This window comes from Struthio camelus, chromosome 25 (assembly GCF_040807025.1).
Source record: "Struthio camelus isolate bStrCam1 chromosome 25, bStrCam1.hap1, whole genome shotgun sequence".
Taxonomy (NCBI): domain Eukaryota; kingdom Metazoa; phylum Chordata; class Aves; order Struthioniformes; family Struthionidae; genus Struthio; species Struthio camelus.
In genome coordinates, this window is record NC_090966.1 from 4,372,524 (window position 1) to 4,399,653 (window position 27,130).

The 27,130-nt window shown below is 42.2% G+C and overlaps 1 protein-coding gene across 4 annotated transcripts in view; it reads left to right on the forward strand.

The window, feature by feature from the left end:
• Positions 1 to 19,140, forward strand: part of CDC27 (cell division cycle 27) — a 31,865-nt gene extending 12,725 nt beyond the window's left edge. The window contains exons 5-19 of one of the 4 annotated variants that reach the window (XM_068919064.1): positions 213 to 310; positions 875 to 1,029; positions 1,142 to 1,356; positions 2,076 to 2,190; positions 6,123 to 6,238; positions 6,736 to 6,835; positions 7,530 to 7,737; positions 8,588 to 8,760; positions 10,192 to 10,344; positions 11,719 to 11,927; positions 12,609 to 12,726; positions 13,840 to 13,968; positions 15,525 to 15,599; positions 15,769 to 15,949; positions 18,221 to 19,140. In XM_068919064.1, coding sequence (XP_068775165.1) covers positions 213 to 310; positions 875 to 1,029; positions 1,142 to 1,356; positions 2,076 to 2,190; positions 6,123 to 6,238; positions 6,736 to 6,835; positions 7,530 to 7,737; positions 8,588 to 8,760; positions 10,192 to 10,344; positions 11,719 to 11,927; positions 12,609 to 12,726; positions 13,840 to 13,968; positions 15,525 to 15,599; positions 15,769 to 15,949; positions 18,221 to 18,303 — 2,128 coding nt within the window. In that variant the 3' untranslated portion in view covers positions 18,304 to 19,140. Of the gene's footprint in view, positions 1 to 212; positions 311 to 874; positions 1,030 to 1,141; positions 1,357 to 2,075; positions 2,191 to 6,104; positions 6,239 to 6,735; positions 6,836 to 7,529; positions 7,738 to 8,587; positions 8,761 to 10,191; positions 10,345 to 11,718; positions 11,928 to 12,608; positions 12,727 to 13,839; positions 13,969 to 15,524; positions 15,600 to 15,768; positions 15,950 to 18,220 lie in introns of all 4 variants that reach the window. The other 3 variants (XM_068919065.1, XM_068919062.1, XM_068919063.1) reach the window with 3 other exon arrangements.
• The last annotated feature ends 7,990 nt before the right edge of the window (positions 19,141 to 27,130 follow it).

Genomic DNA, 27,130 nt, shown 5'->3' on the forward strand with positions numbered 1-27,130 from the left:
GGGGAAACCGTGAATCTAAATGACTTTCATCTGCCTGTAAATACTTCAGATAACTTGAAAACAACTCAATATTGCTCTCTTTCTGAGGCTTAAAAAGTTAGGAATGTCGCTGTGGCTCTCAACGTGTTTTTGTTTTTCAACTCTACTGGAAAGCTATCTTGAACAAAAGTGCTGTTCTTATGTTTCCCTTAACTGTTGCATTCTTTTTGCAGCAAGACGGATCGGCTTGCCAAAGGATCAGAATGTTACCAAAAGAGCCTTAGTTTAAATCCTTTCCTCTGGTCCCCTTTTGAATCACTATGTGAAATAGGTAAGTCGGCAGAACTGTTTCCCTGAAGAAGGCGTTCTCTACACTTCTGAGTGTGTCAAGTTCTCTGATTTACCATCTCCATATGGGAAGGTTTATTTTTACTCATGTCCAGAACTTGTAAGGAAAATGTCAGCAGAATTCTTCCAGATTGTTTTGGGGAGCAATAATGAATGATAAATAATTTGCTGGTCTTCAGAGCTCTCTCACTTTCTTCCATTTTCACTATGTCAATAAGCATTACTGAGACAGTTTTAGAGTTTGCATGTGTTTTCCAGCCTACAGTTAGTAGACTCTTAGGAACCATGCTGCTGAGAATAACTTCGGAGAATAACTTAAGCAGAATAACTGCTTCGGAGAATAACTTAAAGCAAGTCTGTTGTTAATAAAACTGATTGTCCAGTTAGCAATGGAAGAACATTACTGATTTAGTGTAAGGACGTTTAAAATAATGAAATAAAAACACCGCTTTTAAAATACTTTCTTTTATCCTCCTTGTTTCAATCCAGATCTTCAGCATGTAGACTTGGGAATAACTCTTAGTTAAATCTCCTTCCAATCTTACAGGTGAAAAACCAGACCCTGACCAAACATTTAAGTTAACATCTTTACAAAACTTCAGCAGCTGCCTGCCTAACACTTGCACAACATTGGTATCTAATCACAACATATCCCACAGACAGCCTGAGACTGTCCTTATGGAAACGCCACAAGACACAATTGTAAGTTTTGCTAAAATCTTTAGAGATTTAAAGCTGTCCTCCCAGTTTAAGTGAATAATACTAATTAGAAACTACACTGCAGGAGTGTCTAACAGCTGTTTTCCATTTTCAGGAGTTGAATAGGCTCAACTTGGAATCCTCCAATTCAAAATATTCCTCCCTGAACACGGATTCCTCCATGTCTTACATTGACTCAGCTGTAATTTCACCAGATGCTGTCCCTCTTGGATCAGGAACTGCCATATTGTCTAAACAGGCTCAAAATAAACCAAAAACTGGGCGGAGTTTGCTGGGGGGACCTGCAGCTTTGAGCCCCCTAACTCCCAGGTAAGGCCTTGAGATGGACCTTCTTTGTGATTAGCTCCGCTACTATTGCTGTGATTTGAAACAGGAGGGATGAATTTCCAAATATGATGTGCAGCACAAACCATATTGGCAATGTGTTATAAGTAATGCTGCAGAAGCAAAAGCTAAACAACTTCAGTGACTGGTCTGCACCCTAGTGTTTCTTCATCTCTCCTCTTTTTTTAAAGAAGCTGTTGGTATTCTGCGATTAGAAGAAAGGAACTCTGATTCAGTGTATTGCTTGTTGCAACGTTCACACTAGAAAAATCTTTAAATGAATGAGTTTCTCCTCTGAAACAAACTGTTTAATATGGAAAGCTGTGCAAAGAGTTTTTCTGGAAGAAGAGCTGTCTTCTAAAAGAACACTTAAACATGTTCTTTCCTACATGGTGTCTTATTTAAAGAAACAGCACTATGTTACAAGCCATAACACTTATTTGGGCCGTTCTTGTATTAGTTACTATGCAGGCAGGCTAAGAGCATTCTAGCTTTAAAATTTTAGGAATAAGAATATTTTTTACCAAAGCATCTTTTTTATCTATAGATGAGAATAGATGGAAAGTAAGATATTAGGGGGGTTAACATCAATCGATGGACTAGTTTTGAAATAAAGCTTTATCTTCTGGGTCTCTGCTTTAACAACAGAATCAGGCCAGCTCTCATGGTCTAATACTCTGACGCTTCCACTTTGTTTCATAAAGCTTTGGAATCTTGCCGCTAGAAACCCCAAGCCCTGGTGATGGATCCTATTTGCAAAACTACACAAACTCCTCTTCTGTGATTGATGTGCCATCTACAGGAGCACCTTCGAAGAAGGTATCTTGCATTCTAGAATGCAATTGTTGTTCTATATGACTTTTACGTTGATGTAGAATTTAAAGAAAAACCCATAATGTAAGTGAAACAAACACTGCATGTGAGCTGAATTGTAAGCAGTGGATAAATTGGGTTCTCCTCACTGTCAGCCCAAAACTTATTTTAGAATACAATTTGGCTGCCTAAGCAACTGGTTGCAGCCTCATTTAGTCATGGAGATGATTTTGGTTAATTCAGTGAAAATGTATGTATATACTATGAAGTATTAAAAACCTGTTCTTGCTAACAGTTGTTTAATGCAGCAAAATAGTGTTCACTAGCTTACAAATACTTAGAGGTCAGCAAGGTTGGGGGGGGGAAAGGAGTTCATTTTTAATTTGATGATTACAGCAGGATTATTTGCAGGGTCCTGGCAAAATTACTTATACTTTTAGAAAGTGACATTTGATATCCAATCCACTGTAGAACAGCCTGTTTCAATGTAACAGCAGTTTCTAAAGCCTCAACACAAAGTTTTTATTTTGAAAGAAATCTTATCAACTAAAAAAAATAAGGCAGTGTTTTTAAAAAAAAAAAAAAAAAAAATCCACTCTGTCCCAAGCAGAGATGTCCACCTTGTAAGTATTTTCAGTCTATCATGTCACTTCCTTTCCATAGGAAAACAGATGGAGAGTTGGGTTTTTTCCTCAAGCTTCATAAAGATAAGCAACAGTCGTCTCTTGCTAATAGAAATAAGCCCTCAGTAAAAATGCTCTGCTAAGAGATCAGGCCTCCCTGATCTCTTTACATACAACTGGCCTATTGTGGATATTTAAAGCTTAATTGCTTTTTTCTTTTTTCCCTTATTTGTTGTTTCTTGGAGGAAGTAGATGAGAACATGTCTGTCCCCCCCAAATATTGCAGTCTTGCACTTTAATTGTGGATTTTAGAGCAAGGCATTGGCTTTTTTCAAAGTCAGAGTAGGGGCATATTAATTCTCTTTTCTGGTGATGATTGAGAGCTGGGAGTGAGCAGTCATAGCTATTTTTTGTCCTCTCCAGAGCACAGGCGTGTACAGATTGCCTAGTTGGTGGTGTGAAGCAGGCATAAGAGGCAGCCTGAGGCAAGTGCTCTAACTTCCATCCGCCTGCAGTCGGAGAGGAATGGACTAACAATTATTGCTTTCTAAATGATGAAGCCTTCATAGCTTTTGTGTGTGCAGGGTGGAGTCTGCAGCCAGAACTTGAAGTTGGCTTTTTTGATGTCTTCTCAGGGATGACTCTAAACAATACTAGAAGCCTCAAGTGAGCTGAAACTCAATTTCTTGCATGCAGTTCTTGAATTCTAGTTTGTAGACCAATGTAATCAAAATACTGCTCGTTGTCCGTGGAGAGCTGGCTGATAGAGTGGTGCTCTCTGGCTAAACCTTGTTTAGAAGAAACTAACAAAATTTGCTTTTTTACTCTGTAAGCAGCTGCTATAGTTGCCATAGTGATAAAAGAGGTGGGATGTTGATGGCAGTTGAACCATGTGTTCCTTTTCAAAAAAAACAAAAAACCTGAGGCTATTTCCATATATTTTTAGTAAACATAGAAGTTCACAAAGGGATGCTAGTGTTCTATAGGCGGCCAACTCTTAAAAGCTCAACACAAGTAATAGCGTTGAATTCCTCACAAAGTAGAGCTCTGACTTCGTTTGGTAGTCTGGACAAATCGGTGGTTGATGCTTAGCTTGCTGTGCCATTCTGTAAGTGAAATTTAGGAGCTCTTAATTTCCTGTGTTTCCTCTCAGCCCACTATTTATCAGAATAAAAGCAGTCAAGAAGATAAAATCAACTTTTGGGAGCTTAGAATATCGTTACACAAGCCATTATGTTATCCTATCTGCAGACATTTCACTACTGGCACCTTTACTAGCAGGATGGGTTTTTTTATTATTTTTTATTGGACTTTTTTGTCTTTGCTCTGGGGCTTCTAGAAGACAGTTTTAGCGCAGTCCAGAGTGCATTGTGTGGCTGATCTTGATTCCCATCCTTTAGTTGCTCAGGACCAACCGTTTTTGTGCAACGCACCGGTGATCGTGCATACGTAGGAAGGCTTTCTCGGGTAACACTTTGGCTGTCGTGCTGTAAGGATAGCATGTTTTGTGCAGTGTATTATGAAATTGTTGAGAGTCTGTAAAATTGTAAATCGCAAAGCATAGCTTTCCAGTGTAGTACTCATCTGCTTTTACTTTATATTTTAGTGAGATTTTTTGATCTTAGACCTGTGTGTTACATGACAGATGAAAAGCTTCAGGAGATGAAGTCATACTGGCTTCTTTTTTGTTGTTTTGCTAGGTATGGCGCGAGAGTATCAAGGAGTAAATTTTGCTAATCCGTGTGCTTGTGTTCTACCCAGCCATATCTGTAGGGCTGCCTAAACACAACTATTAAACAGATTGTAATAAATAGCTAAGAATTCTGATGCATGCTCTATCCGATGTAAATAATTACTTGGCTTGTTTCACTTTTGCTCTTCAAATTACCGAGTTAAAGAAGGTTTAGCGTAGCTGTGGCTGGAATGTGCCTGACTTACAGAGGCAGTTCCCTAGGAAACGTTTATGTAAATGAATGAAACGTTAGGACGGATCCAAAGATTTTCTATCTGAGCAGGCAAGCATGCGTGCTGGCTGCCTAAAATGTCCTCTGATATCAAATAAATTGAAAGGGAAGGGCAGGACAGAAGTTCTAGAAGTCAATCAATAAACTGGTATTGCTTGTGCTGTCATGCATCCCGCTTGCAGATTTCTGGTGTCTTAAAGAGCTGCTTTTCCAAATGGACATCATGAGCTGGATGCTATTGTGCCCAGAGGAAGCAAAAAGATGGAATTTAAGCTTCCTCTAAAATGAAGAAACGGGCCTGTTTGAATCCTTTATAGGAGGTCTACACACCAGAATTCCTATCCAAACTTGTTCAGCAGGACTCGGATTCACAGTCAAGTTCTTACAGTTCTAAGTTCCCACGCATCAGCTGAGCCAGGGTAGGCATCAAAATGCACATTTTTAGCTCACAGAAGATGAAATGTGACTTAGCACCACAACATTATCTTACATGCTTGTAACCTGTGGCAATAAAAGGTAGACGGACAACGTAACTTGTAACTTCTAAAGAAAACATGATTAACCTGAATAGTGTTTTCTTGTATTTGTAGACAAAAAATGTGCATATGTCCACTTACTGCTCAACTGACATGCAGAATTTGCTGTCCTGTGTTAACTTGACTGTAGGTCTCTATTCTCTTAACTTTCTATGCTGCATTATGCAGGTCCCTTTTTGATGAAGGAGGCTGCTTCTGTATTTCCCAAAGGCTCGTGCAGTAATGATTTAACTTGTGAAATACTGATTTATACTGTGAACAGTTGTGCTAACCAGGCAGTTGAAATTAGTGTAAAGTCTTCAGGGCAGCAGCTGTCTTGGTTGTTGTACTGTAAGGACCGTAGTGAGGTGTTAATGGTGAGTAGCTTCTGGATATGATTGTAATACAGTAATTCAAAAATGCCTTTCTTTTTCCCTGGTTGTTCCTTTGTACAGCTTTCTGCTATTAGAGAAGGAATTTTAAATATAGTATCTTTTAATTCCTTTTATTCTTGCATAAACATTAAACAAGTTTATGCAAGACACTTGCCACTAGATGGAGAGATTTCATGCCTTTCAAATAACTAGATGGAGAGATTTCATGCCTTTCAAATAACGAGCATGAAGTTTTGATAAATTCAGTGTTACTGGCATTTTAACAAGCCGAATGAGAAATACTTTTGATAGGGGATTCTGGAAAAAAATCCTGCATTGAAAGAATATATGTTTCTTCTTTGTGCAGTGTTTGATAGGCAGAAGAGATTTGTTTTGATATAACAGAGATTGAGATGACTTAGTGGCATAATAACAAACCTGTAGAAACTTTGTGTTATGCAGACTGTCACCAGGATAAGCCAAGCTGGAACGAAATCTGTCTTCTCACAAAGTGGAAATAGCCGGGAAGTCACTCCAATCCTTGTTGCACAAACACAGAGCTCTGGCCCGCAGACAAGGTAGGGGAAAAATTATTTATCTTAGTATTACCTGTTGTATTTTCTTTCTGATGGAATTTGGCTGTTTTTCCTCCTTTTTGGAAGTTCCTGCAGCCTTCCTGTTTGGATGAGGAAGGGGTGTGGGTGTTTTGTTATTGTGGTGTTTGTGTGGGTGTTTTTTTTTTTTTGATGGAGGTCAGGGTATGATTGTGGGGTTTTTTAGTTGTTTTTTGTTTTGTGTTTGAAAAAGCTCCATCGATAAGGTGGGAGCTCATGCATGGTGGTTTGTTTGTTTTAAATCTCCTTTGCAGTTAAACAATTTCATCAGTAAGTGATAAAGTAGCTAGAAGAAAATTCTGCTCATGTTACTAACATGCAGCAGATTTTTTTCCCATCCTGTTGAGATGGGAATGCCTGCGCTGTAGTGCCTGAGAATTTTTGTCTAAAATAAATGTAAAAGCTATTTTTATTGAAAATGGAACCAAGAACTTTAGTTTTAATGTGTTGCTTATTTTCAGTACAACACCTCAGGTATTGAGCCCAACAATTGCTGCTCCACCAAATGCACTGCCTCGGAGAAGCTCTCGCCTGTTTACTAGTGATAGCTCTACCACAAAGGTAACAAACTGCAACTTGCAATTTTGCAAACTTGTAGGTTTTTTTTCTTACCCATGCCACTGCACTGACTAATAACAAAATTCCTCCATATGCATTAGCAGTTCCAGAGCTTAAGAACTGGCTCTGTAATGAGCAGAGCTTACGAAATAGCTGATTGTACAAAACCTATCATGGTGTCATGATGTGTTATTTTTCAGCTCTCAAGAGTACCCAACTAAAAGAGTAGGAAGAAAAATGTCTTGAATAACAACAACAACAATGTATGGTGGGATGACATATGCAGTCATCCTGCTAGCTGTCAACTCATTTGATAAAGGGGTTATGTTTTCCAAGTATATTTATTGAAAATGTCATTTGGGGCAAATCTCTCTTCCCCCCCCCCCCCCCCCCCAAAAAAAAAAACAACTTACTGTTTTCATTTCAGTTATTTTTGACTTAAAAATGGAATAAAACACCGAAGCACAATACTCATGGACCATACTTATGAGATGTGAACATTTGCCTCTTTAGAAAGAAAAGAGCAACCAAACCTTCAGTGTGGTTACTAGGAATCTGTATGCTTACTTTTAGAAAGTGAAGTGGTTGGGCACTGCTGTTAAAGCTGCAGGCGTATTTCTTCACAATTCATTTGCAAGTTTAGTAATCTGAATTTTAAGATTCTTACATATGTAACTCTTACTCTTCTTCCTTTCAGGAAAATAGCAAAAAATTAAAAATGAAATTTCCACCTAAGATTCCAAACAGAAAAACAAAAAGTAAAACAAATAAGGGAGGAATAACTCAACCGAACATAAATGATAGTCTGGAAATTACCAAACTGGACTCTTCCATCATTTCAGAAGGGAAAATTTCCACTGTCACACCACAGATTCAGGCTTTTACGCTACAGAAGGCAGCAGCAGGTCTGTTTGAATGCTATCAGAACGTAGTAGAGTCACACGATCTACGTAATCTTAAAAATGTAAATCTAAGTTGTTAAGGTTTAATGAGAAAAATGTTTGCTCCAGTCTTACTACTTTCATGTTGTTCTGGTTAGTCCATAGCTATCATCTCTGTGTAATTATCAAGCTGGATGAATTCAGTATCTTCCAGTTTACTTCTTCCCCTTCTCTGCAAGTTATAAAAGGTTACTACTTGTAACCAGATAAATCTTGCAGACTCTGGTCCTTATTAGTGATCAACATTAAAATATTGTTAGGCAAGATCCTTGGAAACTGAGTCAAAGGAGCTATGTGTAATCTAGTCTTACTCTCTTGTAATAGGGTTTATATAGTCTTCTCTCCCTTCCTATGTGCCATTTATTTAAAAACAGGTCTTTATCCAGGTTGCCAGAAAATCCTAGACAAACTGCCCAGTTCCTTTTTTTGGGCTCGATAAAGTTTCCAGGCAGCAACAAGATGTATCCATGGATACCAGACATGTGGAAACTCTGTTCAGACCTAACAAAATGTTTGAATCATTGCTGTAAACATAAAACTCAACTTGCCCTGAACTTTGGAGTTTCCCTGTTTCTGAGTGTTCTGTTACTGGCTTAAAGTCAATATGTATCTTCCATGACAAGGGCAGATATTCAGAATATTATGCCTAAATTAGCTGTATATAAACCTGTATGTGGGAACCCTTGAACGATTTTCGAAAGAGATTTCAAGAGCAGTGCATGCCACAGTGAGTAGCTTCTGAGGTTAGCAGTTTCAAGTAATAAGTCTCAGCAGTCGTCTTCCATTTTTATTTATTGTATTTTTCTTTTCCTAGAAGGTTTGATGAGCCTTCTTCGTGACATGGGGAAAGGTTATTTAGCCCTGTGTTCATACAATTGTAAAGAAGCGATAAATATTTTAAGCCATTTACCATCTCACCACTACAACACCGGTTGGGTACTGTGCCAAATTGGGAGAGCTTACTTCGAACTTGCAGAATATATGCAGGTAGGAACAGTGTGCAGTCTTTCTTACTTTTTGGTTTCATTTTGCATAATTTTGCACAAAATCTGTGGACTTTCTCAACTGTGACCTTCTGCAGCTTTCACAGATAGCTGTATAAGCATTAGGTTTGGGTAGTAAAGTTATACCTGGAATGGATTTAGATCTTAAACCTGGATCAGTAGTCATTCTGCTTTCCTGAAGAGGCTGTGTTATGCATTTGATTTCTTTTAATGCTTAAGTTGATTCCTCTTGTGTGTAATCACTGGGCTCTACCCCTTGTCTCTCCCTCTTCACCCACAGCTGTGCTGATGCAACTGTTGGTACTGCAATGGCATAAATTAGATCACTGAAACAATGTGGGTTCTAAAACAAAAAACCTAGCTCCTTTCTACCATGTTTAGTTAACGCAGATCACTTCAATAATCTAGTTTCCTTTGCAGCCTCAGAAATGACTGCATTGGCACAGCTGAGGTGATGTCAAACTGTGTGGTTCAGAAACAAAAGTTGAGCACTTAAGGGTATCCAGCAGTTTAACTCTTATTGCTGTTGTCTGATGTGCTCGTTCTCTCCAGACAAGTTTCCTTAGCAGTTTCTAAAACAGTCCTTGACTTATTGTGAACGGGAGACAAATGTAATGGGTTTCAGAAGTGATTTTTTTTAAATTGCACACAAAATCTGACCGAAGACAGCATGTCAGTCACCCTGTTTGGCTTTTTGTGCAGTTTCTTTTGAAAACTGAGGCTGCAGACCCTAACAACTTCCTAAAGCTAGTCATCTTCCCTTGATGCTGCTTCGAGTGTGGTAACTCATAGAAGGAACTCACGTTTGTGAAATAGATGTCTACATCAGAAGAATTGAATTGGTCAACTGTTCCTAAGCGTACTAGTTTCAAACAAAAATAAAGCCATATTCCATGCACTGTCATGTGTGCTTACCCCTCTCCCCATCTCTGCACCATCCATGTTCACTGCTGTGATTCTCGTGTTGCCTTTCTTCCTTGTACTTAATATGCTCAACATTGTTTGGAGGGTTTTAGCACTCAGTATGAATACAATACTTGAAGTCTATTAGAATGGCCAATAAACACAATTGGTCCGTGTATATATATGCTAAATGTTTTTTCTTTCTTTTTTTTTTTTTGCTGATAGCTTTTTCTGTCTTGCTTGTGCACTACAGTAAAGACGGTGTTGTAATCTGAGTCAGCCAGTAGGGAAGGCTGGCTAGATTTCTGCTTGCCTTAGCTAGATGTGGGGTAGTTGCTCCTTCATTTGAAGAGGAAGTTACAACCACCACAGGACTTGTAGTTCTGCATAGTACATTTATTTACGCGGTAAAGAGAACGCTCAGTTTGGACGTATGAGGCTTCCAACGTTGACCTATGCGCTCTGCTTTTATGAGTGGATTTCTTTTTTTTAATTTGACTCCTCTTCTTAGGCTGAGAGGATATTCTCGGAAGTAAGGAGGATTGAAAACTACAGAGTAGAAGGCATGGAGATCTATTCCACCACGCTGTGGCATCTGCAGAAAGATGTTGCCCTTTCAGTCCTCTCAAAGGATTTGACAGATATGGACAAAAACTCACCAGAGGTATAAAATGCTGTTCTCTTGAATGAGAAGAGTAACTGTATGTGGCAAGATCAATGATTCAGAGCAAAACTCTGAGATCTAATCTAGTTCAGGTATATTCTCACGTGAGAATTGCATGGTAAAACTGGAGAGGGAGGTGGCAGGATTGCCTCTTGAACCGATGATATCTGAAATGGCCTCTCAGAATATCAGCTTACATGGAACAGGCTGAAACCTCTTACCTGTTAATGATTACTTAAATTTGCATTGGCACCATTCATCTAGGAAGACCGAGGATCAGTCAGTCATTCCTGTTACATAGGGTGTTACCTAATGGATTTGAGAACTGCAGATCTTTTTCCTGTTCTGCTACTGCCAGTATCTCAAGATAAGGAATCCTGTAGTACCTTGCAATTGCTGCAGTTAATTCACTGGCACTTAAAACATAGTTGGCCCAAACTTCTTTGGTGTATAAATGTGCAATGTTATGTTTGAAAAGGCCATTGAACAAAGGGGTGTATGGCAGTACAAAGAAATGATATGCAGAAAGTCAGGTGTCTTTTACTGAGCGCTACAGTGTGAGTACCAAAGATATATCTCTATAAATGTTTGCTTTAACAGAGTTGAGGAAACTAGTTCCTAGTGGGATTTGTTGCTGGAAGAGAATCCTGTTCTTGTCCTCTTATTAGCTTGTCTGCTAGCAGAAAAGCAAACCTATGAAGCAGCTGGTCTGTAAATTGCAGCAAGATAGTGTGGAGAGGAGAAGAATGCAGACTCTAATGTGAGCAGTGGAGAACAGTTGTGGGATCTGACAATGATGCTAATAATTTGGGAATGCAAAGGACCACAGGCTGTGATCTCCTTACAATCTTGATGTTGGTCGCTGAGCAGGCGGGAGAGAGGAGGTTGCTGCTATCATTGTCAATCTGCAAATTCCAAATTTGTCAATTTGAGGTAGCTGGAGAGTGAAAGAGAATGTACTGTCCCCCCCCCCCCCCCCCCCCCCCACACACACACTGTTCCTAGATGTAAGATGTTTTATTTCTAGCCTTTCAACAGCTTAAAAAGCTTTAATAATCAAAGTATCTAGTTGGTGCAAACTTGTTGGGTGCCCCTGGATTCTGGACCTCTGTTTCAGTTTGTCTAGTTGTAAGGTGCATATAGCCTTACCTGCCTCACAGGAACAAGATTTAACTAAACTTTTATTATTTTTGATCTAGGAGGAAGGTCTTTCTCTCTCGTGCTCTGGTAAAATAGTTGGTGGTTCATCCTAGCGACAGTTGATACGTAGTTTTATGTAAATCAGTATGGGGAAAATCAGTTCAGCTGGAACTTTGTCACCCTTAAGTTGTAAAAAGGGACTTTGTGGTGACTTTGCAATGCTGTTTTTACTAGGCGTGGTGTGCTGCAGGAAACTGTTTCAGCTTGCAACGAGAGCATGACATTGCAATCAAGTTCTTCCAGAGAGCCATTCAAGTTGATCCAAACTATGCTTATGCCTACACCCTGTTGGGGCATGAATTTGTGTTAACAGAAGAACTAGACAAAGCATTAGCTTGTTTTAGAAATGCAATCAGAGTCAACCCTAGACACTATAATGCATGGTAAGTTTTTGCCTCATCCCCCTTCCATTGCATGTGATACAGAATTCCTTCTGGAGACATATCTTACTGATGCTGCCACTGCCAGCGTTTCCCTAGCACTCCTCTCTAAGAAAAGAGCGAAGCTACTCCTGCAGGAGATGTGGGCCTCGCGTTTATTAAATGCTTACTTCCACAGAAGGGGAGAGGGAAAACGTGGAGCTTTTCTGGTTTTCCTCAGATCTTCCTGTCTGCGTTATCCCAGCTATTTTGTTCTCTTATGCAGCCCTTTTAGTGCGTCTAGTTCCTTATTCTTCCCTCCCAGGTGGCGAGATGAGAGAGAGCTATTCTTCCATACCTCAGGATATAATCAGTTTCTCTTACTGGTTTAGATATTTTTCTTCAGAAAAAGCTATAAAAGTCAGACCTGATAGTGTAAATCACTTCAACTTTGAGAGGCTTTATATGTGCTTTTTACTTCTGTTTGTAGCTGTTTAGCCACTTTATCTGTGTGTTAGAGATCAGTTCTTCAAACTGTGCAATTGAACAAAAAAACTTTAGTCACAGCTTTCTCCCATAAGAAAGAGTCCGTACCCCTGATTGAGTGGCGAGTCTGTAGAACGTTTGTCAGGTCATGCTTACAGACAAAGGCTGGTTTATGGTTAGAAGCAGTCTTACTTAACAGAATTGTTTTTGTGCTTGCAGGTATGGGTTGGGTATGATTTATTACAAACAGGAAAAATTCAGTCTCGCAGAAATGCATTTCCAGAAAGCACTTGATATCAATCCTCAGAGCTCAGTCTTGCTGTGTCACATTGGAGTAGTAAGTGATTGCACTTAATTCTATCCTTTTTATGTTTTAATCTACTTCTGTACCTCATGTTTGCAATAGAAAAGTCATATTGTGAACTTGTTTTTTAGGGAAAAAAAAACAAAAAACAAAAAAAGTTCAAAGTACATATAGCACTTAAGATCCTCCAATATGAATGAATAACCACAGGATTACTGTGTAGGGGAAGAGAAGGGTTTCTCTTCCTAAATTACCTTTAGCCAGTGATGAAGTTATCTACTATCAGGTTGTGTTTATGAGTAACTCATAACAGCAGTGGTATGAAAATCAAGCTTGTGTGTGTTTACACACACACACACACTCACCACGTAACAAAATCAGTGGTTTAAGTGCTACTCCATATGCTTGGACTAGCATTTCCAGTTTTGGCTAATGCTTAAGTGCGCTTATATCACCTTCCAGAGCAGGATACTCTTTCCTGGCTGTATATCCTTACTGCCCTCATCCTAATCACTTTGTACACAACTTATTTCTTGGGCTATTTTTTACTAAGTTAAACTAAACTAGTAGGCAGTTACTTCAACCAGCACCTGTTCAATTAAATTTATTCAGCTGTCTGAAAAGTTGGTCACTTATCCACCTGACTCTGCAGGACATTTTTTTTTTTTAAAAAAAAAAAAAAAGCAATACTCTAGGGAATGCTTGCTTATGAAATTATGATGCAATTCCCAAATGTTAATAATAGTGACAAGTTTGTAAGCATGATGGATTGCTACCTGCTGGCATTAATTTGCCTGTTGCATGACAGCAAAGCATGTCAAATTCTGCAGGGTTAGTAATGCTTCTTGCCCCTTACACACTGCAGTAAGTATTAAGTTAACTCTTGGCCAAAGGCTAAATGATTTCTCCAGCCTTTGGGTGGAGAGTGTTGGGGAGAAGGAAAGTGGGCAAAAGACAAAGCTTTTTTCTTGTTTAAAACAAACAAACAAAAAACCTGCTTACTTTCTTTAAGGCGTATTCTGCAATTGGAGAAATATAATACTTTTAAAGGAACAGATTGTCAGTAAATGTAGCCAAATGAATTTGTAGTTGTCTGGCAGATCAGCTGTTACTTTCCCTTTTGAGATTGTCTTCTCTCTCTAATAGGTTCAGCATGCTCTGAAAAAATCTGAAAAGGCTTTGGATACTTTAAACAAGGCTATTAACATTGACCCCAAGAACCCACTATGCAAATTCCATAGAGCTTCTGTATTATTTGCAAATGAAAAATACAAGGTAAGTTTTGGTATATGGACAACTCTAAATTATCATTAAACTGCTGTAGCTGTGAATGAGGAAGCACTGGCAGCTACATGCTTACACATGAGCGTTGGTAGCATCAGGGCTCGCAAGGTGAGCAGGAAGAGCCTGGGACATCTGCCTCTTGTAGAGAGACTAACATAAAGCATTTGCTTTGACAAATGCCTTCTTCATGGAGGGAACTACATTAAATTCTTTGATTGTCATAACATCTGAGGTTGGCAGGTGACTTTTTTTTACTTTAATCTCACTGACCCTGGAAGAAGAGAAGAAAGAGTGGGAAACTGTTACAGCTGTCACTGAGATGCAACTGTGTTAACATGTATTATACCAAATTACTAACAATGGCTCAGCAAAGTGCCCTATAAAGCAATTGCAGCAATAGGAACCTGATATTTCAAAAGCCTGTATTATCTGGTAAATAAAGGAAAGGTGAACAACTTCTGAACCGTCCGATCCCCTGTTGACTTCTATCTTATTTAGAAAGAGTGGAGATCTTTCCCACAGTCATTTCTCAGTGATTCTTGTTCTGTGATGCCTGTTTTTCTTGGTCACAGCATACAAGCCACAGTCTGGCTTTTGAAACCTTGCTTCAAAAAATGTGTGTACTCATGTAAAGGGGAAACTTTACTTAGAACTTGTTTTGAAAATTCATAACAGAATCAATTAAGTATAAGCTGTAAGCAAGGTTGAGGACTTAATGAGGTATCCTTTTGTAGATTGTTTCTAAAAATGAAGAGCAGAGGATAAACCAAAGATTAAATAAAACAGCAAGAAAAGAAAATTTGTTCTTTAACTTACCGTACCTAGCTTTATTCTTTGCTTAAAAGGCAAAATAAAACACATTGAAATATGACCGTTATTTCTTATGCCTGAGTCTTTGCAACAGTCTTCAGTATCTGGCTGTGATAAACACCCACTAACTTCCTTTCCAGAGCGCTGATGCTCCCCATGCTTCTGCCAGAGGTGGGCTGGGGTGATCAGAGATTTCATTAAATCTTTTAGGCTCTGAATGCCTAACATATACACAGAAACCATTTATAAGAGTCCGCAGTATCCAAAACCAGAACCTTTCAGAAGCATAGGCTTGAGAGCGGTATGTCCAGGCAAAGCAAATCAATAGTCTTACTTTTTGAGACGCTCAGTATATTGAAGGAAGTGGTTGCTGTAAAGACACTGTCAGCTTCTTGTGTCTTATACCTTATTGTGTGTTGTCTTTGGGGGGGATGTTTTGTGTGTCGCATGTCTCAGATGTTTTTGTAGGAGACCAAAGCCAAATATACTTGCTCTGTTCTGGTAAAAATTGGGCTAAAATATGCTATCAGTCTTTAAAGAAGAAACATCTCTAAAAGGAATTTTAGATATTTGTTGTGAGATTGTACAGTTGCGCTTAATAGAACATACGGTATGGAAATGTCGGGGGGGGGGGTTTGTTTTTGTTTCCCATTATCACTAAATCATAATTTAAGGATGCCATAGCTGATTGCGGGCTGCTAGCTCATATTTGCTAATGTTTCTTTCTTCCTTTTCAGTCTGCTTTACAAGAACTTGAAGAACTGAAACAGATTGTTCCCAAAGAGTCTCTTGTTTACTTTTTAATAGGAAAGGTAGGTAAATTCTTGGAAACTTAATTGTGATCCTGAGTCCTCTGCTTCCCTGTGCAGACATGTAGGTCTAATCTAAGGCTAATTAACCAACTGTGGCTTAGTATGTTTGTGGTCTGAACTTTGAAGTAGCAACTTCATGTAAATGTAGCATTTTATGCTTTTATTTTAGGTTTATAAAAAACTGGGTCAAACTCATTTGGCCCTAATGAATTTCTCGTGGGCGATGGATTTAGATCCCAAAGGAGCCAACAACCAGATTAAAGAGGCCATTGATAAACGTTACCTTCCAGATGATGAGGAACCAATAACTCAAGAAGAACAAATCAGCGAATGTTATCCATATGAATCAGGTCAGTATTTCCAATTCCTTGTCATTCAAGGAGATATTTCCACTTTGCTGTCAGCTAGTGCTCATAATGAGTGAAAGTTCCCAAGCTGACCTGTCTGCTCAGCAAGAAAGAACTCCGAGGTTCCTTATTTAGAAGTCGGATCTTCTTGCAGTAAGCATGAAATGAAGGATTGTGAGATTTCTTTAGACTCTGTAAGCGTTACATCTACAGGGACTAAATCTTCAAGGGATAGGGCAGAAATATCTCAACGAATACTGTACGTTCACACCAGTCATGGTTGGTTAGTAGCTTTCTGTGACCAAAATGTTGGTCACGTACCATAAAAGCATCAAATCATTCAAGTTAACTGAATGGTGTAAAATGAAATTGTTTACAGAGGCTTTGTCAGAAGTTAAAGTTGGCCAAAAATACGCAGTGGTCTGCTAAACTGTCAAAAGTAGCTTTCCAAGAAAGTCGTGGAAGCAATTTCATTTGAAACAAGAGTAAATAAAACACTCCCAAATATAGTACTTGTGGAATAATCCACAGAAGGAATGGCACAGTTTTCTCTTCTTTCTCTGATTTTTTTTTATTATTATTATGTGTTTAAATTTTGGAAGCCTGGATAAGCATGTATATTGACCTCTTTGAAACAAACTAGAAATAGACAGTGATAGAAAATAAGTACTAATAAGCAATTTAATCTTCTGGAAAAAATACGTTTTCTTTGGGCAGGGAAAACTAACAGAAATATGCTGTTTTCTGTAATTCTGAATCTTCATCTGAAAAAGTCATTTTACTGCTGTATATCATGTTAACTTTATTGATCTTGTTTACGTTGTGCTTTTTAATACTAGAAAATTAGCCTGCATTGCATTACCTGAAGTATCAGACCTCCTCTCCCCACTATTTTAGTTGGACTAATCTAGAACGCTGTGGGTCGCTGGGGCTGAGCATGTTTCTGCCCAGAAGATGGAGACAGAGTACTTGAGCTTCTGAGCAACACCTAAGCCACTGAGCAGCAAAAAGGAGGGGGGGGAATCCTTAATCTGTCCAATAAGCATAACTGAAATAAACCAGTATCCTGGTTGTGCTGTGTGAAAGTGGTTCAGTTTCCCTCGCTCTGCAGATAACATGTAAACAGTTTCTCAGCCTAAGCTGCATAACTCTCTTGGGATATATGAGACTAGCTGAGGCAAATTAAAGTAGCATTTGTGGAGGGAGCTGTTTTTAATATATTGGCTAATATAAGCCATTTGGCACATTTCAGGTCCTGTGCTAGGCACTTTAGTATCCATTGCACAGAAAACGTGTGGAAACTCTTTCATTAGAGCAATGAAGGCATCTGTGTTTCTTCATGAGAAACAAGTTTGGTATTTGGAAAATGACAATTAACATGCTCAACTGTGCCATAGAGAGCATACTCAAGTCCTACTGTTGTATGGGAAGAACAACCACCTTAAGATATTTACCTTAGTACTAACTTTAACAAGGACAGAAGTTAAATATGAGTAGCTTCTCAGTATGCACGTGTGGACAGCATGCTGTCTTTACTCAGATGAACAGTAGGAATTTAGTTTTTCTGGAAGCTATAGCTCAGCCATCCTCTGAGCTGAGTGAGCAGGAAAAGTTCTCTGCAAATCAAAATGTGGCTTTGAAATGCAAGTTTCTGCATCAGAAACTTTGCATACGGTGTTTACTCAAAGCCATTCTTACCATAGATCTTGCGCCGTATTCTCTGTCGTAAAGGCAAGGAGTAAGCAGAGATTCCTGAACACTAATAACTAAATATTATTTGATTGTAAATTCTGAGTGATCTTGATGCGCTAATGTAGCGGGTAACGAATATGAGCATTTTAGACAGCTGGTATGTTTTGAAGGAGTGAGAAGGCTAAATCGCTTCTGAAGCAGCTTTAAAACCTGCCATACTGATTCGTACGTAACTAGGTGTCAGGAATTTCAGGCCTTTAGCAGAAGGTGTATAAGAAGGCATTAAAATAATGAGGTTGCTTGTTTCTAGATGATGTATTTCATGTTAATTTTTTTCTTAACACATGTATTTAGACTTTATTAAGCTGGCGTGGATCAGCATATTAGAAAGTAAAAGGAGAAAGCCATATGGCTTAAAAGCCTTTTTGAGGGGAAGGGGAGAAAGGTCGGAACAGTGTTGTTCGCAAAGTCTAATAAACACATCGCTACTGTCCTTCTGACATGCAGGAGTTGATTGTGTAAGAATTTTTGTAGAAAAGCTGCCCGGTACTGTCTGACTGTTTTATGGTTTTTTCTTTCAAGTTGGCACAGACGAATCCCAAGAGAGCAGCATGACGGATGCAGATGACACACAGCTCCATGCGGTTGAAAGTGATGAATTTTAACCTCCAGAAGCCAGCGTCTGGGCTTGAGGGTGTGACTTGGTTCTGTTGTGTTCTCCCCTTCCTTTGCATCCTGGGTCTTCACATCACTGAGCCAGCACTGTCGTCATTCTCCGCTGACACCATGAGTACACCGCTCAGACTGAAACTGTACACAGAATTAATGGCAGTGCAATATTCAGCTGCTACTGAGTCTGACTAGTTGGCTCTTACACACTTATGGAAATGACTGAGGAGGAAATGCTATTTTTGGACTCCCCTTCGCTGGAAGAAGATCATGGAAGAAAGACTTGTGGTTTGCTGTAACGGAGCCAGTAGATGTGGGGATAGTACTAATGAAGCAGTGTCTTGTTCTTTTTCCAGAAACGTGTCTTAGTTTGGTTCTTTCTTGTTAGGCAGAGTGCTGAACTTCATTTCCGAGTTCTTCAAGGACAATGTTGACAAATGCAGGCTGTTAAAGACTTTTGCATATTGTAGTGTAACTTAAATGCCAGGGAATGTAAATGACCTTAAAGCTGCAGTGTCTCCACGTGAACAAACATAATGCACATGCTCAGGACTGGGAGTATGTCAGACTACATGAAATATCCAGTGTCCCTACTTAGAGTGCAAACTTGCAGGAGTGTAAACGTAGCAGGAGAATCGCATTGGAGAATCACAGCTTTCACAGAATGCTTTCATGTTCTAACCAAGAATTAACTTATTCACCTAGTTTCTAAAATGTCAGTGTTTACTTTGTACTCCAAACAAACAAGTCAGCAATATGTTGCTTTGTTTTTCGTATACCCCTTGATTTGTTCTTCTCCTTCTAAGAATAAAAGTTAATAAAGGGAAAATCAAGAGAGAAATGTAGATAGAACTGTAATGTGGAAACATCAAACCTTTAATCCGTGATGATTGCATGTTTCTAGTTAAATAAACTTGGAAGACCATGGAAGCCTTAATACAATCCGAACCTTACAGTCAAATTCATCAAATATGTGTCTAAGATAGCATCCTTTTTAAAACTATTTTCTAAAGCGTGGTCGGAGCAGGATGCAAAAATGTGCAATTATCTTTCTTTTGTGCTCTTTTCCTCTCCTTCTTTCTTAGCTGTTCTTTTAAGATTCTCAGAGTACCTTCTCACTCTAGGAATTGAGACCTTTTTTCCTCTCCACAGAAGCTGTTTCTGTGAGAAGGAAGCTACACCATGTTAAGGAGTCCAAAATGATCTTTCTCTGTAGCATTCTGCAGCAATGATTGGTGCCCTTTATGCAGTGATGATAAAGAAAGTGTATGATATAAGCAGTTTTAAAGAGCAATTTATGCATAATAAATTGGGAATGATATAAATTTCATAGCAACATATTTGTTGTGATCAGTCTTAATTTTTTTAATGTATATTGTTTTTAGGGGCCCTCTAGTTACCTTTAGGGGTGTGGGGGGGGTTCTTTTTTTTTTTTTAAAGTTGTGTCCTTGTCTTGCACTTGTGTCTTCTGTCACATCTCCTTTCTGGTTGCAAGTTGTGTGGACTCTCTCATGAAAAATAATCCACAAGTGCAGTGCAAAAATACTTTTTTTTTTTCCTTTTTTGGAAGCAGGAGGATAAGCAGTGAAAAATAGGCTTAAATTCTCCTAATAGTGTGAAGAGGAATCTCTTAAATTTGAGGAATGATAACGTATGAAGGAGCTTTGTGCCTCTGCCGTGTGCTTCAGACCTGCCTGTGTCTGGAAGATGGATGAATTGACTGGAAAAATCACAAAGTGTTTCAGCTGACCTGAGTGTACCGAATCTTGCAAGGCTTGTTGTGGTGACAGATATGCAGGGGTGATTCTTCTTCCTGGCGAGTCCTCCCTGAAGCGAACGCCGGGGCTCGTGTTTCCCGAGAGTCAGCCCAGAGTGCTCTTGGGTTACCTGTATCTGTAGTTGCCTTGTTTTCCTATCCAGCCTCAGCCTACGTGTACAGCTTCCGAGTGCGTTCCTCCCAGTAAGGCTTCCTCGAGGATGAGTTACTAAGAAGCGCCACAGCGCAAGGTCTGGAGGCAGTGCTCGTGCAAACACTAGTGACTGTGTTAACTGGCCGCCTTTTGTCCCCAACACTTAAGTCTCCTAAGCAAAGAGAGGAGTCTCTTCCGTCTCCGTGGGAGCTAGAAAACTCATTTGAAGCCAGTGGGTTTCTCTCAGAATAGGCAGAGATACACTGAGCACTTTGTCCCCCAAATTGTCCATTTTTTTTCTTCTTTTCAGATTTGCAAAAGCAGGTGCTACCCTCATGACTTTTCCAAAACACATGCTGCTTGTTTAACTGGGGACCAGAGAGCTGGGAAACCAGGTGGCTTTTTCCCTTTTTTGTTCTCTGAAAGTTGTGAACAATTGTGGTAGAATTTTTCGAGCCGCCTGGAAAAGAGCTTTCTTCAGGTGGGCTTTTTAGAAGGATGCTTATGTTACCCTGAAGATTTAATACTGAAAAATTGTCCCTTGCTCTTTCTGTATATCCTCCCTTAAGATTTTTTTTTTCCAACAATTTCAAGTGATATTTAGACCATGCTGCTATTTTACCTTCTAAACAGATACCCCAAATCAGTATTTAATCAATACAGTTTTGCTCTCTTTGAAGAGGAGTGGGAGGGCAAGCATGAAGGCACTCTGACAGCAAGGTTAGAGCAAGTGTGTTTGCTGAAAAGAATTAGGGAACTGTCATTTTATTACAACAAAACTATGGAAAAATGCAAAGCGTGGGTGTGATGTGTACTGTTTGCATTGAAACAATGTTATGTCTTTTTTTTTTTTTTTTTTGCTTTTCCTGACTTTTTATTTCAGAAATTGTACAGTCTTAGAAAAAAAAAGTCTTTTCTGTTAATATATTTGCGATTCATTAAAGGATGTGGAAAATCCAAATAAACTACTTTTAAAAGCAGGCTTATAACCAGGTCATTTGGTTTAGCGGTGGAATCCATCCTTAAGGAGCGGGATGAATCGCTCGGGGCCTGGAAGGAAGCACTCGGCGGTGACGGAGCTGCAGAGAGGACTGAGGACACAACCTTTAGGCATGCGGGGTCTGTCTTTTGTCCTGCGCTAGCTGCTGGTTCTTAGCCTCATCCTTGCAGCCCACTTAGCTGGAAGCCTGTAATTCGTATTCACAGGTGCCACCATTTTTGTAGGGTCTCTTGACATGAATTACTCAGCCTTTTATTCCTCCTAGTTAAAGGAGATTACAAGTGAAGTACACACTTAATCAGACCCTTTACCTAGGATGATAAAACTGGAATTGTTATTAGTAACCAAGCAGTGAAAGAGTGGATTCTGATACAGCTTTTAGCCATGTAGTAGTAAATCCCACTGTCCTTTTACCAGGCACGTGCTTTGATCGAGAGAGAAACTTCACCTCTGCCTGAAAGAACCGTTTGCCGCATGGCAAAGCTCCTTTAGGTGATCGTAAAAGCAGCACACAAACTCCCGAGAGCTCCCAGGGGATTTAATTTAACCTCGTGTCCGGTGGGAGCTGCTACCTGTCCTTCATAAGTCTCTCAAACCTGAAGTCGGTGAACCCCTGTGGGGCTACATGTTTTAGCACTTCTGAAAAGGAAAATCCTCCCGTGCTGGTGGTGTGTTTTCAGTGAGATGCGGGAGCGCGTTGTACTTGCCAACCGCTCCACCTTTCTGCGCTGTTCGGTTAGCATGGCCGAAGGTAAAATGCAGTTTGAAATGGGCCTTAATGGGGAAAACAAAGGGGTACCTGAGGGGTTTGGGAAGGGGCTGGGGATCTGGGTTGGATTTTATGAGTTCTGCTATAGAATTGGCCCAAAGAACGGTTCCTCGTGGCTGTTACATCATTCAGTATCTCTGTTTGTCCTTTCACCAAAACTTAGCCCTGATTTTAGGGAGGGGCATCAAAGTTTTCAAAAATGTTTTCTGCTCGTTATCAACTTATGTCCTGCATCTTGATAGGAGATTCAATAAGCTCTTAGATATGGCACCGTTTTTAATTGTCCTCTACAGCAGCTACTAAAATTGTCTGTGACTGCAACCTGTTGTCTCTTACCAAGACATGATTCCAACCTGGGGGAAAAGATTGCCAGGAAGATGAATTTACTGGTGTGCACGTACAATACTGAGGCTCATAGATGCATAGTAATTCCTCTTGCAGCATATACAGCAGTCTTGGGTTAGGGTTTTTAGCACTTATTTTAGACCATTATATTAGCCTAATTAGTAATTTTTTTGAGAGCCAGGTTTGGCTGCAAAAGCTATACTGAATTTATCCCTTCCTTACCCCTAGTTTACCTCTCTTTTTTAGTTTTCCATGTTTCTTCCCATCATGGACTCTTACAGTTGTGCATGTGAATGTATTCACACAGCTGAATTTACTGCTCCTATCGTGAAATTCCCCCGGCTTTATGCCCAAGCAGTGAGAACCGAGTTACTCTTTCTGTTTCTACGTCGGCTCAAAGGAGGGTGATTGAGCCTGTACGCTTCCTAGTAGTGAAACAAAGCTTTGTTAGTGGTAGGCTGAGCTTAGATATCTCCAGAGGAAAGCAAAGCATTCCTATAACTTGACTTGTAAGCTGGAATACTTCACTCCGTGTCCGAATCACAGAAACGCAGTGCACATTAGGACTTGCTAACATCTTAAGATTTCCTACTCCCTCCTATTTTTGGCATCTACTTTTTATGAAAGTGTACAGGCAGCTTCTTACTGGTATGCTGTGCTTCACTATGTTTTGTCCTTCAGAAACTTTGCTGCTGCATCGTCTTCCTACTTCCTGTTTGTCTGTCAAAGCGAGTGAATTTGAGCATGGCCTAGCAGAGGAGCGGGCATCAAGCTGCAGAAGGTGCTAATTCTTTTTCTGAAACGGAGCTGTGTCAGTCTGAAAGGAGCTGGGTGATGCGGCTGCACGCAGTATTGGAGAAGTAGGTTTCTAAGGCAGGAAAACCTCTATTCCTAATCCTCGGAGCAGTGGTGTTTTAAGAGAGTAAGACTTCTGCCTTCTTTCTTCTAACTGCTTTTCGGATCGGTATTTCCTGAGCACCTAATTTCTCAGTGGGTTTGGATCCTGCTGTTGTGGAGCACTTCGAGATGTTCCTCATGCTCAAACCTTACAAGCGCAGACAGCCCGGGAAAGCCGGGACAGTAGGAGATCCAGCTCCTCGCCCTGGGTCACAGCACAGGACCCAGAGAGCAAACTCCTCTCCTGTGTCTGTGCCGTTGAGGCCGGCTGCGTAGGGTCCTGGAGCAAAGCAACGGAGAGGGAACGCTGGAACCAGAAATACCTGACGGGGAGCGCGGGGCGGCCACGTGTGCCCAACATGGGGACGGGAGGGCAGGGCAGCCACGGCACATCCCACACAGGGACATGGAGCGTGGGGAGGCCACGGCATGTCCAGCACAGGGATGGGAGCGCGGGGCGGCCACGTGTGCCCAACACGGGAGTGGGAGTGCGGGTGGCCACACATGCCCAACATGAGGTGAGAGCATGGGGTGGCCACGTGTGCCCAACATGGGGACGGGAGCATGGGGCGGCCACGTGTGCCCAACATGGGGACAGGAACATGGGGAGGCCACGTGTGCTCAACATGGGGACAGGAACATGGGGCGAGCACGTGTGCTCAACACGGGAGAGGGAGCGTGGGGTGGCCACGTGTGCCCAACACGGGGACAGGAAGGCAGGGCAGCCATGGCACATCCCCACCAAGGACATGGAGCATGGGGTGGCCACGTGTCCCCAACATGGGGGTGGGAGCACGGGGTGGCCACGTGTGCCCAACACGGGGACGGGAACATGGGGCAACCACGTGTGCTCAACATGGGGACAGGAACATGGGGCAACCACGTGTGCCTAACACGGGAGTGGGAGCATGAGGTGACCACGTGTGCCCAACATGGGGACAGGAACATGGGGCGACCACGTGTGCCCAACACGGGAGTGGGAGCATGAGGTGACCACGTGTGCCCAACACAGGGACAGGAACATGGGGCAACCACGTGTGCCCAACACGGGAGTGGGAACATGGGGCAACCATGTGTGCCCAACATGGGAGTGGGAGCATGAGGTGACCACGTGTGCCCAACACAGGGACAGGAACATGGGGCAACCACGTGTGCCCAACACGGGAGTGGGAACATGGGGCAACCATGTGTGCCCAACATGGGAGTGGGAGCATGAGGTGACCACGTGTGCCCAACACGGGGACGGGAACATGGGGTGACCACGTGTGCCCAACACGGGGACAGGAACATGGGGCAACCATGTGTGCCCAACACGGGAGTGGGAGCATGAGGTGACCACGTGTGCCCAACACGGGGACGGGAACATGGGGCGACCACGTGTGCCCAACACGGGAGTGGGAGCATGAGGTGACCACGTGTGCCCAACACGGGGACGGGAACATGGGGCGACCACGTGTGCCCAACACGGGAGTGGGAGCATGAGGTGACCATGTGTGCCCAGCACGAGGATGGGAACATGGGGCGGCCATGGCATGTCCCACACGGGACGGGAGGGCGGCGGGTTGGCGGTTCCGCGGTGGTTGGGCCGTGGAAGGTTCCAGCGCACCCACCGCCGCCCGGCCCGGCGGCCATGTCAACCAGCCCGGCCCGGCTCGCCCTGGGGCGAGGGCAGCGCCGGCCAAGGCCGCGTCCGGCCGCCGTCACCGCCACCGCCGCCGCTCCTCTGGGCGCTCCCGCTGGGCGGAGACGGGCCGCATCCCGCTGTCTCGCCCGAGGGCACCGCCGCGAGGCAGGTAACCCAGGGCCGCGGCCTCCTCGTGGGGCGTCCCCACGGCGAGGGAGACCGCAGCGATCCCCCCCCCCGAAACACCCACGCCGGGGGGGGGGGTGACACACGCGCTCCAGGGGGGTGACGAACCTCCGCCGGCGCTGCGGCCCTCAGCTTTGTTTTGGGGGAGAAAACACCGCTTTTCGACGGCCCTTCCTCGCCGGCAGCGCTGCGCAGAGCCCGGCTTCCTCGCCACAGGGGTGTCCGCGGCCCGATGGCCAACACCGCGCGCCAGCTGCCCTTCCCGGGGCCGGGGAGGTAGAGGAGGGCGAAAAGGGGCCGCTCCGCGTCAGAAGTCTGTGAACTTTCATTTAAACGCAGAGGAGTTTCGCCAGGAAATTCAGCAGGGCCGGAAGTCCACGCCACGTGCCCGCGGGTCCTTCGAAGGCCATCAGGAGGGCGCTTGCCTTCAGAGCAAGCTGGGCGAGGCGGACGTACTTTCTGTCACCGATTCGGGAGCCGGGTACCTCCCGTCACGGAGGGTAGGACAAACCCGGCCCGGGGCGCCGGGTCGGGACGTTTCCCCCCACCGGAGGAGCTGTCTTGCGCCAGAGAACAACCTCCACCGCCGGAGGAGATTTGGTTGCACGGTATCCAGTCCTCTGCATAGACCCGCGCGCGAGCGGCTCAGCCGCGTTTTTCTGAAGACGGCGCCCAAGACGGACGAGCTGAGTTGTCGCAGGAGGGTAACGCTTTTAGCCCACGTCGTCGAAAAAAAAAAAAAGCTGACGAGTTATTTTCAGCCATTTGCACAAACATAGCCCCCCGGAGGAGCATCTCCTTCGGCTGGTTACCGCTGTGGGCACCGGGGGGTCCCCCCAGCAGGGTTTCCTGGAAGGAGGGGTTGCAAATCTGCTGAAATCCAGCTTCAGCTCCGCTGCTGATGTATATTATTAGACACGCTTAGAAAAGTTAGAAGCCAATCTTGAAGAAACAGGAGCATGGCCAGCATCTAAATGGTCTTACTTGAAGTTTCCTCTGAAACTCAACTGTCATTTTGGTCCTTAAAACTTAAAATACCTGTTCAACAGCAAAAGACTACCTGCATTTAGTAACGAATGCATGGTAATCCTCTGACACAGAAGGCGATCTGCTTCCACACACTAGATGAGTTACAAACGTTCAGCGAATCCCATGCAAAGCCTCTGGTTTTAACAGTGTCTCTCCATCAGCACCATCAGGTGGCTGGAACTACCTGGACTTTGGGGAGGTGAAGGGAAGCTCGAGATTAAAATGGATCCGGAGGTGTCCATCACAGCTCTGCTGCTTGCCCACAGAGCTAGAACTGAGACGTTCTTCCTTTGAAATATCCAGCAGAACTCACTCTTTCTCAGACATTTGAGGTATTTTACGATGGCTTGTCCTGGGGAGGAGCCATGGCATTAAGAACCGTTACTGTTGACTCTGCTGTTAACACATTTGGAGCAACTTAAATGTCCTCTCTGCCTCGGTTTCCCCAAATGGAAATACTAATTCTTGTCGCATGGAAGGATCATAGAGTCAACTGACTAGTTTCTGGACACCTTGGAAATCTAGAGTGCTAAACTATGTTACTCTCATTGCTTTAAGCTCCCAATACAAGGCATCATATACTAATTTGGCAATTAGTGCACAAAGAATACCAAAGACTGCAGGACCTCACTGCTGCCTGTCTGAAACAAGTGCAGTTCCTTTTTTATATTTGTATTCTGGTATTTCTCATATGCAAAAATGTTGGCTTCTCTCTCCTAACAACTTGCTTGAGACATAATGATCCCTTAGAAGCTGCAAGCATTTCAGCTATTCTCTCTTTAGGACACGACTAAAACATCTCAGGATTGCTGCTTTAGGAAACTCCAGACCATCGGTTAAGCTCAAAGGAGCTTATCTTGTCCCAGACCTGCTGGACATGGATTCTTGCCTTTATTTGAATTAAAACCAGCTCATGAAATGGATAAAAACTAAACTGAAAAAAAAAAACCTAGTGGCAGCAACTGGATAAATTGCGCCACGGCATCAATTATGTCTACTCAAGTGGGAAGGCAGAATAAGAAGAAATCAGGGGAAGGCTTTACCTTGTCTGGGAGAAAAGATG